This window comes from Strix aluco, chromosome 18, assembly GCF_031877795.1.
Source record: "Strix aluco isolate bStrAlu1 chromosome 18, bStrAlu1.hap1, whole genome shotgun sequence".
In the NCBI taxonomy this organism is placed as follows: domain Eukaryota; kingdom Metazoa; phylum Chordata; class Aves; order Strigiformes; family Strigidae; genus Strix; species Strix aluco.
This window is the reverse complement of record NC_133948.1, coordinates 1,966,404-1,981,029: the sequence shown is the minus strand read 5'-3', so window position 1 is coordinate 1,981,029 and position 14,626 is coordinate 1,966,404. Positions and strand designations below refer to the sequence as shown.

Here is a 14,626-nt window from a genome sequence, read left to right as displayed (position 1 = left end):
GACCGTATATTCTGTGCGGAGCAGAGAAATCGCGTCTGTTGATGCTACCCAGGAACTGGATGACTTTTACAGAACACTTTGTCTTCCACTGATATCCTGGCTTGAAAAAGCACTTGTCCTAACATATCCTGATGAAAGAGGGCCATTCAGGAGGGGGAAAAACCAGCTGAGGCTCGTCTAATCATCTCCCTCCTCCAGACTTGTTTGTTTGTTTGCTTCCTCCCGCATGCTCTGAAGGCAAGGCAGCGCCTATCAGCAACCCCAGCGCGGAGCAGCCCGTGGCTGTAGAAAGTCCATGTTCCCTGGGACAGGACTAGATAAAAAGCATCGTATCAACTAATGCCTGTTTGTTTCTTTGTAATTAAAACTCCGCATGTCACCACTGTAACATAGTTATGACATAGGCATTAGCTGTCAAATTAAAATGCTTCTTCGCTTACTGTACAGCTACCACAGTTTGATTTTCAGAGTCGTGAGTTACTGAGCTGCCACTGAACAAGAGAGTCCTTCAGGTGGCTTGGTATTTATTTGTTAGTGGCTGGCTATAATCAAATCCACCGAAGACTTGTTCCTTGCAGACCCCTAATCCTTTCTCTAGGCTTAAACCAGAATGCCCTGCTCGTGTTTCACCAGTACTAAGCAGGGGGAGAAGCAGCTTTCTGTTCAATTTTCACCCGGCCCGACTGGCACGCACAACAGAAACCACCCGTTCCCTGGATGCCCTTCCAGGAATCCTGCCCAGCGCAGCCACTTCACTTCAGGCTCTCAAATAAACGCAGAGCCCACGAGTTTTGTCACAGCCCAGGACCCTGGTGCTCCCGTACAGCTGAAGCCCCCATCCTCCTTCCACTCCGTGACCTCTGCTTACCAAACTGATGGCATTAACCCCCTAAGGGAGGTGAAAACCTCTGCTTACAAGCATCTGGGAAATGCCAAGAGTGGCAGCAGGAGGGTGCAGACAGCTACGGTGCTTTGCTGTCCCTAAAGCTGGGGCCCAGAGGGGTGGCACCCAGGGGCTGGCGAGGAGCGTCTCTTGCTTCACTGTCCCTTGCTCCATCCGTTGGCTCCGCGCTGCTCAACTTGAAAAGGAAATATTTCTTCCCCTTTGGGAAAGCTCCAGAAGAGCGTGGCTGCAACACACATCAATTACATTTCGAGTTGCTTAAGAACACAATAGGCATTGCCTTTTAATCATTACAAAATGCTGCCCCCCGGGGTCCACAAATGCCAATAAGCAATCTGTTGAAAATACTGGGTTTTGGGACAAGAGACAGAGCTGCTCGCGTTGCTGGACAGACAGAGTGAGCTGGAAGCCAGCTGCCGGTCACAGAACAGTTTTCCCTAAGCAGTTTGCTTTGCCATTGTGGCTCAGGCTGTGGTGTGTCCCAGGAAGAAACCCTGGTTATTTGAATTCCCTGTTTTAATGGGAAATCTCACATAAGACGTAATCATCTTGCAGGATGCAAGAAAACACTCTATTAATATATCTTATAGCTACATAACTCATCTCAAAATAAATATCCATACACAGAAGTCAGTAGAGAGAAAACCACTTTCCCTGGGAAGACACAGCCAAGCCTGAGGTTGATTCAGCAGTCTCTTGCTAGTCTAAGAATTAAAAAATAGTACCTGGCTAAAAGAGGCAAAACACAGAAACATCAGAGTTTGTGTCTGTCCAGGTATCCCTGCTGCTCCCAGAACTGCTGCGGGACCGCTTGGTGCACGGGATGCCCAAGGGGCCTGGCTTATCACCACACCCGCAACCACCCTGGGTATTTCTGGAGCTGTTAATGAACTTGTTATCTTTGCGTTTGACGCGGATCACAACCGACAGGCCCATTTTGTGCGAGTGCCGTTCAGATCTGCTTGCTTACAGCTCTACCCTTAGAGCACATTTTAGTAGGGAACAAGAGCAGACTGCCACTCTGCCCCGCTTCGCTCCGCACTGTCCTCGGGGATGCGAGAGCCCCGCGCCCCAGCCAGAGGCAGGACGGAGGGCAGGGAGCTCAGGGGGCAGAGGGGAGCTGCTCCTCGCACAGGCTGTCCCCAGCACCGCCCGAGAACCGAGGCACGTGCACCTGATGGGTCTCAAAGCTTGCTTCAGCTAACGTTTGGAGCTGGCCTCTACACTGAAGTTATACCTGCCTCTCCCAAAGATACAATATTCCAAATGTCCTTTCAAGATTATCTACCCCCACCTGAAGCTTTCTCTGTTTCTATTTAACCTTTCACCTCGAGCAACTCTCTCACTGCTGACTGTCAGGTGCTTGTGCAGCTCGGGCGCTGAGCTCCATGTGCCAGAAAAGCCCTGCAATGAACCCTTGCCCAGGCACAGGGCTACCATCACGCTCTCCAGGCACTAAATCTCTGTCAAATTAAATTTCTTAATTTCCCCCTCACTAATGGAACAAAACGAACGCGTGGCGCGGGGGCAGAGAAGGTCATCTATCCATCAGGGCTGAGCCGGAGCGCTCAGGGGACAGCGATGGCCTCTGGGCTCATCTGACAGCCCAGACGTGCCGGAGCAGGAACACCCCCTCACCCGGCATCCATCAACGCCACGGTTAGGAGCCGGCACGCTTGTCCTGCCCTTCCTACCCGCCGCATGCAGACCTCTCCCCGTGCCCAGAGGGGCTGCCCTCCTGGAGCCAGGTCTGTGTTTTAGGTCAAAAAAACCCCCAAAAAAACAACAAAAAACCAGTATTTGCTTCTTTCAAAATTGGTTGCAATTTTAAAAAGGCACAAACATGGTAGTGCCTCCCGGCTCCTTGGGTTTTATGGAATCTTCTGCTCAAAATGTTTCCAAACTGATAAGGTGAGGAAAAAACAGGCCTCCCAAGCGCCACAAAATTAAACACACTTCCCTTTTCCACGGCCCACTTGATAAGGAGGAAGAGAACTGATTTTTTCCCCCCCCCCACTTTTCTTCACCCCCCGCCCTGTTTTCTGCTCAGTCTGGGAAAAGCCCAGCCACCTCCAGGCAATTAAGAACACGAAACGCAGCCCTGGAGAGGGGCGTCCCAGCGCACCCCTCTGCCGCGGTGCTGCAGCTCGGGGACCCAGCCAGTCCCCTCGGGTGCTCCCGCAGCCCAGCCGGGCCCTCGCCGGGCCAGAGGGTGGATTTGAAGCCAGGGCACCGCTGCAGCGAGCCAAAGGGCCGTCACGCAGCTGGACCGAAATAGCAACATAAACTAAACTGGAAATGAGCACATCAAATAGAAAGGAAGATGCGGGGAGAGAAATAGCAGGAAGACAAGGCAGCAGCTGCACGGCCTCTGCTTCCCAAGCCAAGTGACAATTAAAGCACACCGACTGCTTGCTTTGGCTTGATAGGAGGCACATCAGATAACGCTTCCTGACCGAGACAGGGGCCTTCAGAAGGGGTCTGGGCGACACAAAACAGCGCCAGGGAAAAATGAACTTCAAAGCTACTCGCTCACATGCTACTGTACAACCTGAGAAACAGAAATGGGAGCTTTTAAAAGCAGCAGCAGGTTGTTTCTCATGCTTTTAAAAAAAGTACTTAGTGTTTGCAAGTGGCCTTTGCTCTGTGTCACACACCAGTCACACAGAGTCCAGTGCCACAGAAAGATTAAATGAAACAAAGGCATCACCTTTACAAATATGGCTGAGAGTATCGCCACAACCATCCCCACTTCACGCTACGCAGGGTTTATCGCCACACAGAGGGGCCAGCAGGGCGCTCCCCATGCAGCAGGACCACGAAAGACCCAGCTTCAACACATTACATGTTGTTTTAAAACAAAGTACTATTGCAAACACGCGTTGACTTTGTGATGTGCTGATAAACTGACCCGTGATCAGAACTGCAGGTGCCCAATACACTCGCTAAAGCCGGAGAGAGCTGCCAGCATCGCTCGGACTGCGGTGCTCTACCTCTGCCGAAATCTCTGTGATGCATCTCGGGCGGAGGCAGCTCTCTGTAGGGCAACTTTTGGAAATGTTTGTCTTCTGAAATATTATTTTATTACAAAAAAATAGGGTGCAGCTTTGATGGGCTATAGAAACTCATGACTTCTCAGACTTCCTGAGCTGAAAACAAGTCACCTCAAGAAGAAACCCAAAACAGAAGTTGTGAACCACAAAGAATCACAGACTGGTTTGGGTTGGAAGGGACATTAAAGACCATCTCGTTCCAACCCCCCTGCCCCGGGCAGGGACACCTTCCACTAGCCCAGGTTGCCCAAAGCCCCGTCCAACCTGGCCTTGAACCCTTCCAGGGAGGGGGCAGCCACAGCTTCTCTGGGCAACCTGTGCCAGGGCCTCCCCACCCTCACAGGGAAGAATTTCTTCCTTAGATCTCATCTAAATCTCCCCTCTGTCAGTTTAAAACCGTTAGCCCTCGTCCTATCCCTACCCCCCTGATCAGGAGTCCCTCCTTCCTTTCCTGTAGCCCCTTTCAGTCCTGGGAGGCCACTCTCAGGTCTCCCCAGAGCCTCCTCTTCTCCAATCACAGCAAGCTCTGACATTTCTTCAGACCCACAGAGAACATCTCCCCTTCCTCAGGTGCAGCCGAGGCACCATCACACAACGCAAGTTCCTTGCAAGGAGGTCAGGCAACAGCCCCCACCGAGGGGGGGTGTCTTGTAACGCCTCTCCACAGCGGCAAACATCTCCCCAGCTATTTCAAAGGAGAAGCGAGACGGTCAGGCAGGCAGGAAGACCCGTCAGGCTTCGCTCTCGTGTTTTTAGCAGCGCAGCAACAAAAGGGGAGTCTGAACATGTATTGTTCAGCTGAAAGGCGTGGGCCACATCCCCAGCGCAAGAATGCTAAGAAGGGTTTGAGACACTGCAGGCCATTCACAGCACCAGATACAAACGCTCCTCGAGCACAAAGAGTAATAAGAAAAAAAAAACCTAAATCAATCATGAAGCCCACAAAAGCTAATTTCCTAACATAAATAGACTGCTGATGATGTGCCTCCAGCAGCTCCTGCGCACTGGGTGAGCGATGCCTCGGGCTCGAGCAGCGACGGCCCCAGCTCCGCACGGAGCCGAAGCGGGTCAGCCGTGCGTACCCCACACTGGGGCAGTGCCCAGCTCCCAGGGCAGAGCACGACCCGGGCTGTGCCTGCAAGCAACGCAGGAGCAGCTCGGATAAACGGTCCAAGAGAAAGGGCAGGAAGAGGGAAGCAAACAAATTAGCAGGATTATTCCCTGTTCCAGCAGACTTGCGCAACGTAAGTTAGCAGAACAGCTCCCAAATGGCCAGGAAAGAGAAAATTCTAGGAATCCCTAGTACTTGGATAGTGAAAAGCCAAATAAAATAAGAAATTGTTTCACAAGGAAAAGAAATCCTTTTTGCTGATCCCATTAATCGCAGAGTTCAAAAAGGCACGAGGCTGATCACAGCGTCATCCAGCTATGCGATGTGCTTGGAACTAACCTTTTGAATCGCAACGAGCATTTCTGAGATTCCCACTGAAAAGTGATGTCATTTTTGTGATAGCTGCTGTCTCAGGAGGCCAGGGCCAGATCCTCTCTGAACCTCAGCCTGTACCATTTAACTGCTCATTTAACTGCTATAAAGAAACATTTCTCTCACTCTTAGGAGTATTAACCCTACAGACTCCCAGCATCCGCGTCCCCAGCGTGTGCCCTGCGGTGAGGGCTGAGCAGTGCTTCTCCCTACAGCTACACGGAGCAGCTCACGCTTGCCTGGACTCGGAGACTCAAAAGCCAAGGTTGGGGAAAGCAGCAGCCGGCACAGGGAAGCGCGAGAGGCATATACAGAGGTCCCAGCATTAGCAACAACGTGGGTTTCCAACCTAGTGCACCCTCTGCCATGCAGCATCCTGGCAGTCTGAGGGAAGCCAGCTATTCCCAGAACACTGGCTCCCTTCTTCCCCCACACTAAAAGACTCAAAAGACACCCTGTGTTTTCCTACAAGTCACTTTTTTTGGATGTTGTTGTTGCCATGTTATTGCCATAGCTGTTCCATGACGGCAGGTACGGAGGAGGACAGACCACAAGCCTGGGAGTGCCGGGGAGGTGTCCCGCAGCCGTGGTCCAAGCTAAAGGAGAGGTGGGATGATGCTGGCCCCCAGGCTCCTGCCGTGGAGGGCACATCAAAGGCTGAGCCTCTCATCTGTGCTCCCGGGCAGGAGCCGGCCCTGCTTCCGTCCTCCTCCCCAGCCGAGCTGTCGGCACATCGGGCCGATCCTCCTGCATTCCTCCTGTCAACTCATTGTTTTAATCCTTTAAACTATCTTATTAAGTCACCCCACTTCACCCACTCAGCGGTGTCTCCCAGAGACAGACCAGAGAAACAAGTGGAAACTCTCCAACGGCGCCACTGGAAAAGAAAAGGAAGGTGAATAATAGTTTGAAGGATTAAGAAAGCAGCTTCCAAGTGGCATGCACGAAGGTCAGCCAGGACACGGACAACAGCGTAGGAAGCACGACTGAGAGAGAACCCTACAGGCAGAGGTGGCACAGCAACCCAAAAAAGAGCTTAGCTGCTGGGTTTTAGAATGACTCCAAAAAAGGCAGCAGAGACCAGAGAGTACTTGACACATTGGTAAGGCGTAAAAATAAAATAAAATAAATCTGGACAGATCATGCAGGGTAAGAGCAGAATGAGAAAAGTTCTAGCTCAGCCCTGACATCCCCTCTAGTGTTTAGCTAGACCTCAGCCTGCCTTCCCAGCTCCACCAAGGGTATGCAGCCAGCACCCCAGAAATTCGGAGACTGTCAGCCAGGGGCAAAGCTACCTCGAGACAGAAAAGTGTTGGTAAAAACCTCGGGATCATCCTTCTTTTTCCCGTCCACTCCAAACCCATCTTTTAGAAGCAGAATTGGTGCTGTAGAGCAAAGCAGATGTGTAGTCCAAGCAGTTTTACAGGGCTGGGAGGGAGATGCCCACAGGCCGGCAGGCTGTGAGCAGCCCCACAGGCAGCCCTCTCTGCAGGGATGCGAGTGTTGGATGTGACCGTTTGGATGGCAGACAGGGCAAACAACCAACCTGGCAGCTCTCTGGAAAACCTGAAAGGGACAGTTTGTCTCATTCCCTGCATTTCTGGATGCCTTGGCCCCCGATGCTAAGCCCCAGAGGTTTTCTGCCCAGCCGCCAGCAGCACACCGCCACAGATCCCCCAGCAGCTGCCTTCACTAGAAATTCTTGCGGTAAGGATTTCTTCAAGAAACACAGGTAAGGCTCTGCAAAGAAGAGTCCTTCTGATCCTGGATAAACCTAAACAACTAACAGACGCAGTTTGCATTCTCGTCCATTCAAGGCTGGGCTTATTTTGCTTTCTGGTATTTTGTGTAGCAGCAGAGTGCTCCTGCATCAGGGATTCCAATGCTGCAGAGGGATGCGTAAATGTTCGGGAAATAAAAACCTCAACACTCTCTTCATTAAAAGTAAAGCCATGCCTGCGAAGGTGTTCTGTCCATTCTACATTCTTCGAAAACATCTCAAGAGCACTTCTCAGGCAGACCACGGCTCTGATTTGTATGAGAAATCCTTGACTCACAGATCTTGGCAACCGATTATCAAAGATTAAGGTATTTAAAATCAAGAGGCATTTGGAACCCAAATATTTTTCTGACCCAGCTCTAACACCTAAATAAACAGTAACCACACTGGCCTTTTAGAGAAAGAAAAAATGTTCAGCGCAAAGCCAGTACCTTTGATAACAGGGCCAGTTGTTTTGTTTTTTGCCAAACTGCTAAGGTTTCATGGAAAAAAAAAAGAAAAAAAAATATAAAGGAGATTTATATACAGTTCTGAAAAGGTCCCTGAAAAGGGATCACCACATCTTCAAACTGGCAGGCCTCCTGCTGTTCCTCTACTTACATCCAAGTAAACTCACGTTGCTCAACTTCAAGTCAGCAACAGTTTCCTGGAGAGGCCAGATCTTAAATAAGTGTCAAATAAGTGCATGCTTCCTCGGCTCCATGGTCTTTGAACGTCCCCACACAACCCACGACAAAATGTAAAGGCCTAATTATATCTCCATCGGCTTCCACGGCCACACCTACGGGCCACAAAGTTACCGAGGGTCACGAGCCTGTGAATTCGCCTCCCCATTGTATGGAGCACGCTAAGGCAGGATGCTGCAGCCTTGCCAGGATGTGATTCAGCGTCCTGTTTTGAACAGTTAATAAAGTCAGCAACTTCTGCCCCAAGATCTCCCACCAAATAACTGGGAGACAATAAATTCTGCAGTGAGCAGGGCTTGTCCAGTATGTAATGAGCTGCTGTCCCCGCAAATAAATCCTGAAGACAGCTGCCCCGGCGTACCCCCAGCCCCGGGCACCTTCCCGGTACCATAAACACGGCCACTCAAACCCGCGGATACAAGCCATCCACTCTGCGCTGCCTCCAGCAAAACATGCTCATAAATCCCTAAAAAAGTTAAAGATCACGGTGTTAATAAATAATTTTTGGTGCATTAAAATATAATATACAATAAAGTATAATGTATAAACATCCCTAGCTGGGGTGGGCACTCAGTGCTCAGCAAAGAGCCTGAACAGTGGCTGGAGCTGGGTTTGCTCTTCGAGTTTCCCGACCGAAGAGACCAGCCGCAGCGCCGGCGCGGAATCTGCCTTATGACAGCGATTTTAACCAAACAGCCTCCTTCTAACGAGTCCTCTGGCGCGGGCCAGCTGGGATGATCACAGAATCGATGAGGTTGGAAAAGATCTTTAAGATTGTCGAGTCCAACCATAAACCCCAGACTGCCAAGGCCACCGCTAAACCACGTCCCTCAGCGCCACATCTACACGGCTTTTAAATACCTGCAGGGATGGTGACTGAGCCCCTTCCCCGGGCAGCCTGTCCCAGTGCTTGACAACCCTTTTGGTGCAGAAATCTGTCCTAATATCCAATCTAAACTTGATGATGCTCTGTAAAGAGTCTGTCTGCAGCAATTACTCCTCCTGTTGATCACTGAGCTGCAAAGGGAGATTTCATCAACCTGAGGGCTCCACTAATTCCTGCAGTGAACACAAAACCAAGTCAAACCAATGCCCAGTGTCACTCCGCTACATTCAAAAGAGAAAATTACTTTACCTCATTAAACTACAACAAAAAAAAGCAGTAACTAAAGGAATCGTAGAGCTGATTATCAAACCAGCGTGGCGGAGCATGTTTGTTCCTGACCAGGTAATCAAGGAAAACACAAAGGCGAGTAAGCGAGGTGGAAAGCAAGAGGGATGTGGTGCCTTCGACCCATCACAAACAGCCGTAAGCTCCTCAGAGCTCAAAAGCCGTATGACTCTTACAGCTGAAAGGTTTTAATGCCAAATGAAACCAAACAGACCTAACACTCGGAGTGTTTCAGAAGATGAGCTAATAGTCATCTGCCAGGCTGCAGGTGGGAGAAAGGGGCTTGGGAACATTAAGTAACACAGGTTGGCAGCAGCAAAGAGAGGAAGACCCCCAGTGTCCTCTTCTTCCTCTACCACTTCCCTGTTCAGCAGGACACGGGACGCTCCAGGCAGCGCTCTGAATGCAGGGTCTCTGCTTCACACTCCCCCGTGGCCACGCAGCACATAAAGAAGCACCAGAGCAGCATCTGCCATTAAAAGACTCTGCAAATGTACGCAGGCCCAACCCCAAAAACTTTTACCTCCCAGAGCTGCTCTTGCCAGCTCTTAAAACTGGGTTTAGTGGTGCCAAACAAGAACAGTTCTTTCCATAACAATCTTCAGGCTTGATCAGAGGCTGGAGACAACTAACTCCTAGGTCCTTCTGCAGCAGTTCAGCCTCCATCTCCCTGCAGAAGGTGCCCAAAAACACTCACCCGGCCCTGTGTCTGACCGCATTCAGATTGCCATGGGAAAGCCAATAAAGGCAAAGATTACAGAATGACTGGCTAAACAAACTTACTTGTGTTTGTAATTAAAACCAGTGATTATCTTGCTGCATTTGCCAACCGCATCTGAGAAGCAGCCAAGACTCACAACACGTCTCGCTTTGTCAAACATCTCCTCTGACTTAGGGCTAGAGAGCCGGTGAGTGATGAAAGTCAATCGGGTTACACCAAAAGGAGGAAAAATTGCACATACCCTGTTCTCCCAGAGCAGTCTGCCTGAAGAGAGCTCAGCTCTGCTCTCGGTCTCCTTCGCACTTGATATCATCCTCTCTGAGGTTGTTCTGAGCTAAAAGAGCACGAGGTGGCTCTGCGATAAGGTGGCAGGCACTGCGCACACAAGGCTCGTGCTGAACTCAGCAAACCCTGATCTTGTAAAACTTAAGGTTGTGCTTAACTCTAAGCTAACACACGTTCCCATGGACTTGGCGTAACCGTGCCAGCAGTTTTATTAAGATTTGGGTGAGATGTCTCAAGGTTCTGTGGGTGCGCTGCATCATTAGGGGAAAAAAGGGATCAAGCCACAACACCCCGTGGCTGATCGGCATTTGGGAAGGAAGATTTCAGCAGACACGGATAACAGAGGATCAGACATGCAAGCTCTTGCCTGCACCAGCTGCACTGAGCCCGACTGGGCTGTTAGATCTGAGTCTGTGCTCTTACTTTTTCTTCTGATATGAATCTTTACTCACTGGGGAGCAAAACGGACTCCTGGCTGCCTGCTGGAAACAGTGTGGATGTTACCTTATCGAGGCTTCTGCAAAATGTTCGGAAAGCGAGAGAAGACTTTAAAGCACATTCATGTCTAAGAAAACGCAGATAGCAACAATACCTTTGAAAGAAAAGCTGAACCTAGAACACATCTCCTCGGTTTATTTTAGGGTAGAGGCTGTTTTGGGGAGAAAACAGAAAGAAAAGCATTTTGGAATGACAGAAACCATAAGGAAGGTCTGGTGCTCTTCGACCAGAGAGCAGCAAGACTCGTGGCTGGTTATAAAACCACGATACAGAACTGTTCCTTCAAGAAAAAAATCAGATAGCTCATATAACCAGATCCAACTATGCTGTCTCAAATGAAAATCCTGGAATTTTTTGGAATGAAAATAATCTGCTCATCAAGTGGATGAATACGTTATGTCATAAATGTGTAATAACACATCCCTCCTGTATCGATGAAACGCAGTTTGAGCTGGCAGCAAGACGGGGTCTCGTTTCCAACAACCCTTCCTCCTTCTAACCGTTAGGATCTTTGAGGTCTGCAAAGTCAGGCGCTGGACTGCCGACCCCTGTGCCCAGGGCACGTGTGACAAAGCACAGCTGTCACCTCAGTCTCCACCAAGGCTAGACCAGGATTTAAAGATTCATAAATATCATCATAGCCCGTTCCTTCATTTTTTTCAGAGGAGACCTGAACTCAGCTGTTGGGAGAAGCAGTGCAATGAAGTTGAACAATTCTGCCACCCCATGGGCACCGGATAAAGTCTCAGCAAATCGATCTGGAGCAGCTGTCGGCAGGAAGGGGACAGGATCTACCCACCTCCCTGCGAGAGGAGCTTCATTTATCACCTACGCTGTGTCCACACTAGGGCCACACGTCTTCTTCAGTCCTTTCCCCACCCCCTCCCCGAGTACAGCAAAGGCTCTGCACAAGAGCCATCCTATTCTCGAGGTCTATCTAGCGATTTAATTACCAGATTCTTATCCTGAAAATTGTATACAGAAGAGCAGCCCCAAGGGATGGAAGGACAGAGGAAGCTCTTGGGATCTCATGATCTGAAGTCAGTGCTGCTGCATTTTTCAACGGCCAGCAGAAAAGCATCATCCTTTAAGGCCAGTCTCCCTACACCCACCCCCACGGTTGCTCTGCTCAGTGACGGATGCAATAAGGCCAGACAGACCAAAGGTAGCCACAAAACCGACCATCTCCCAGCGATTTATCTGTACATTGTCATTGAGTTAATCTGTAATGAAGAGGGATGAAGTATTCCCTCTTTCAGCACAAGAACCAAATACACAAAAGAAGAGACTATCATACTGCTTAAGTGTTACTATTTAATACAACATGGGAAAAAGCACAAGAGTTAAGGATGTGTTGCTATTCATGACTTCAGCGGGGTCCTGCTTGAGCCCTGAACTGCACCATAAGCCCACAGCCAAGCTGGGAGCAGAACCAGGAATCCTGAATTTTGCTTTACCCGATACAAAATGCATTCTCCAGAAAATAAGCTAACGAATGACATTACAGACTGCCATTAAACACAGGAGACCACACAGCAACCAAACATACACCACTTCTGGCCCATGGGCTTGCAAGGAGGACAGCCACTGAACACCGCGGTTCCCAGACTGGCTGCAGCCACGGCAAATCCCCCAGGACACAGAAACAGCAAGGCCTGGCACTGTCCTACTCTGTAAAGGAGCAATTTTGCTTTTCTGCTCTTTCACTTGCAGGGTAAAAGCCGTCTATACCCTAACATCTCTTGCTGCTCCCAAAACCACAAGGTTAACGAGACTTCAAATCAGTAACTCCACTTTGTCCCTGTCTCAGTCCATCAGACTGCAACAGAAAACCCACTGCCACCGGTGTCTCAGTTTTGTATCTCTGCCACAGTAGGTCTCAAAGCACAAAATGGGGTGGAAACAACAAGACTGAACTTCAAGCAGCACCACGAGTGGCTTTGCTTTTACCTGAAACCAGGATAATTAAAGTAGGAAGTAGTAACAAGAAGAGACCAAGCCTGCTGAACCACTGTTGTGTTTTTACCCTTTATCTCTCAGACTGCGGTTAACAGGTTAGAGGGTAAAGAGCTGGCTGCAACAGGTTTAGAGTGAACGATCCACATCATTACTCAGAGCCCCACAAGACCACGGACCCACCAAACCAGCTTTATCGTTACACTTCTGATCTCTGCACAACGTCAGCAAGAGAAGCCTTTCTCTTCTCCAGCAGGATATCTCAGCCTTTTCCTCCCTCTCGCACAAAAGGGGCTCTACACAACCCCGATATCAAAGGAGTCGAATTCCTGATGGTTAATACCCGGGAATGAACAGAGCTCTCCCCTCCCCACCCTAGGAGTGTTCCCCCCTCCCGACCCAGAGCCCCAACCTTGGAGAGCAGCAGCAGAGACAGAGATGCTGCGATAACAGTTGAGTTCTGTGCCCAGAGCTAATGAGCAATTTTCCAGTTTCTTCCCACCAGGAAAAAAAACCCAAACACAAACCCTCTTTTATGTTTTAAGTTCATTAAGCACTCGTCTCAGAACTGAACTGATAAGGGAGAGAGCATCCCCAGTGTTCAGCTCTCTGCAGACCATGCAACCCCTCCGGGCAAGCACACACACCCCAGGCCAGAGTCCTGTGCGGGATCAGGACTCAGATACACGGCGGACAATTAACAACGATGGAAAGGATGTTTAGAGCCAAATAGCTCTGCTTACCTCACATTTAATTTACGCTCTTCATCACTGCCAACCTCCAGCTGAGGGGAGAAAAGAAGGATACAGAGAAAGTTACATGCTAGTTGTTTCCATATTACAACTTTTTAAAAAATCTCCATATTACAACTTTAAAAAAAATCCCCCCGCTTCTTAAAACCATCCCTGCAATAACAGGCTTTGGGTGGTTCTTTTCCAGAGGGTTTTTCTTTCTGATGCCAGGGATAAATGAGACTCCCTGGCCACGTATGCCATCAGCACCCGGTGCCGGGTGACAAAGGGGCTCACGGGGATGTTAAAGCTATTAGGTCCTAATCCTGCAAGCTGGTCCTAGAGAGCAGATCAGTTTGAAGATCACCAACCTCGACGTCACCAAGAGTGCACACACATCGCTCCCACTGAGCGCACACGTGAGGGCAGAACCTGTCCCTAGTGTCAGGCTGCTAACAAAGAGCTGGGCACAAATTCATGCTGTCATTCAGGGTGTGCAGCGACACTGCAAGTGCCCTCCAGTGGATATGGCCAAAACCATCCAACTGGGACTGCCCCAGCCTCCAGCACCTGAACCCCAACCTGGCACGGACCTGCCCCTCCGGTGACACACCAGTGGGACCCCTCCACCATCTCGGAGCTGCTGCCAGGCCAGCGAGGCCACCTCTGCCCGGACGCTGGCAGAAGACGCGTCCTGAGGCTAGGACGATGCCCGCCTGGTTGCCCAAGCCATCAACAAGTCCTACATCTGCTGCCTTCCCAATAAACACACTGCTCTGATGGCAGGCGCTTATTAAAACGGCCACTTTTCCACCAGACACTGGAGGAAAGTCCCCCTGGAAGCAAATTTGGCTGCTCAGGTGACACTACTGGCCCTCACACTTTATTTACTCTCCTTACAACAGAAGCGTGCTAGCTGACTTAAGCCTGTTTTCAGAGAGAAACATTTTCATTTAGCCATGCCTTCCAGCCACCTCCTTCAACTTCTCCATTAGCTTCTGGACAAAACTCCATATTAAAGAAAAGCAGAGTTGGGGCTAATTGCATCCTGAGCTGACTGGAAAAAAAAAAAACAAACCTCAAAGATAATTTTCCTCCTTTTGTCCTGCAGAAGTAGAAGAGAAAGGGCCAGGAGCATCCCCTCAGAGGGCAAAGTTCCACTGGGGAGATGGTTCAGACCCAAGAAGCCAAGCAGGGACCTTACAATCGCCCTGCATAGGAAAACCTTCAAACTTGCAGCACACCAGACACCAGAGCCCAATGGAGCTGGAGGGACACAGACCTTTAAGAAATTGTGCTCCATCAGCGCTAACACTCAGGGACCGTTTTGTTATTTACAACATTGCTTAAAACCCACA

At 49.9% G+C, this 14,626-nt stretch overlaps 1 protein-coding gene across 4 annotated transcripts in view; it reads right to left on the bottom strand.

Moving 5' to 3' along the window:
* SSH1 (slingshot protein phosphatase 1) overlaps nt 1-14,626 on the bottom strand; it is a 40,896-nt gene that overhangs the window by 22,480 nt on the left and 3,790 nt on the right. For 3 of the 4 annotated variants that reach the window (XM_074844557.1, XM_074844554.1, XM_074844555.1), the window contains one exon: nt 13,281-13,321. In XM_074844557.1, coding sequence (XP_074700658.1) covers nt 13,281-13,321 — 41 coding nt within the window. Of the gene's footprint in view, nt 1-3; nt 205-13,280; nt 13,322-14,626 lie in introns of those variants that run through there. The other variant, XM_074844561.1, reaches the window with a different exon arrangement.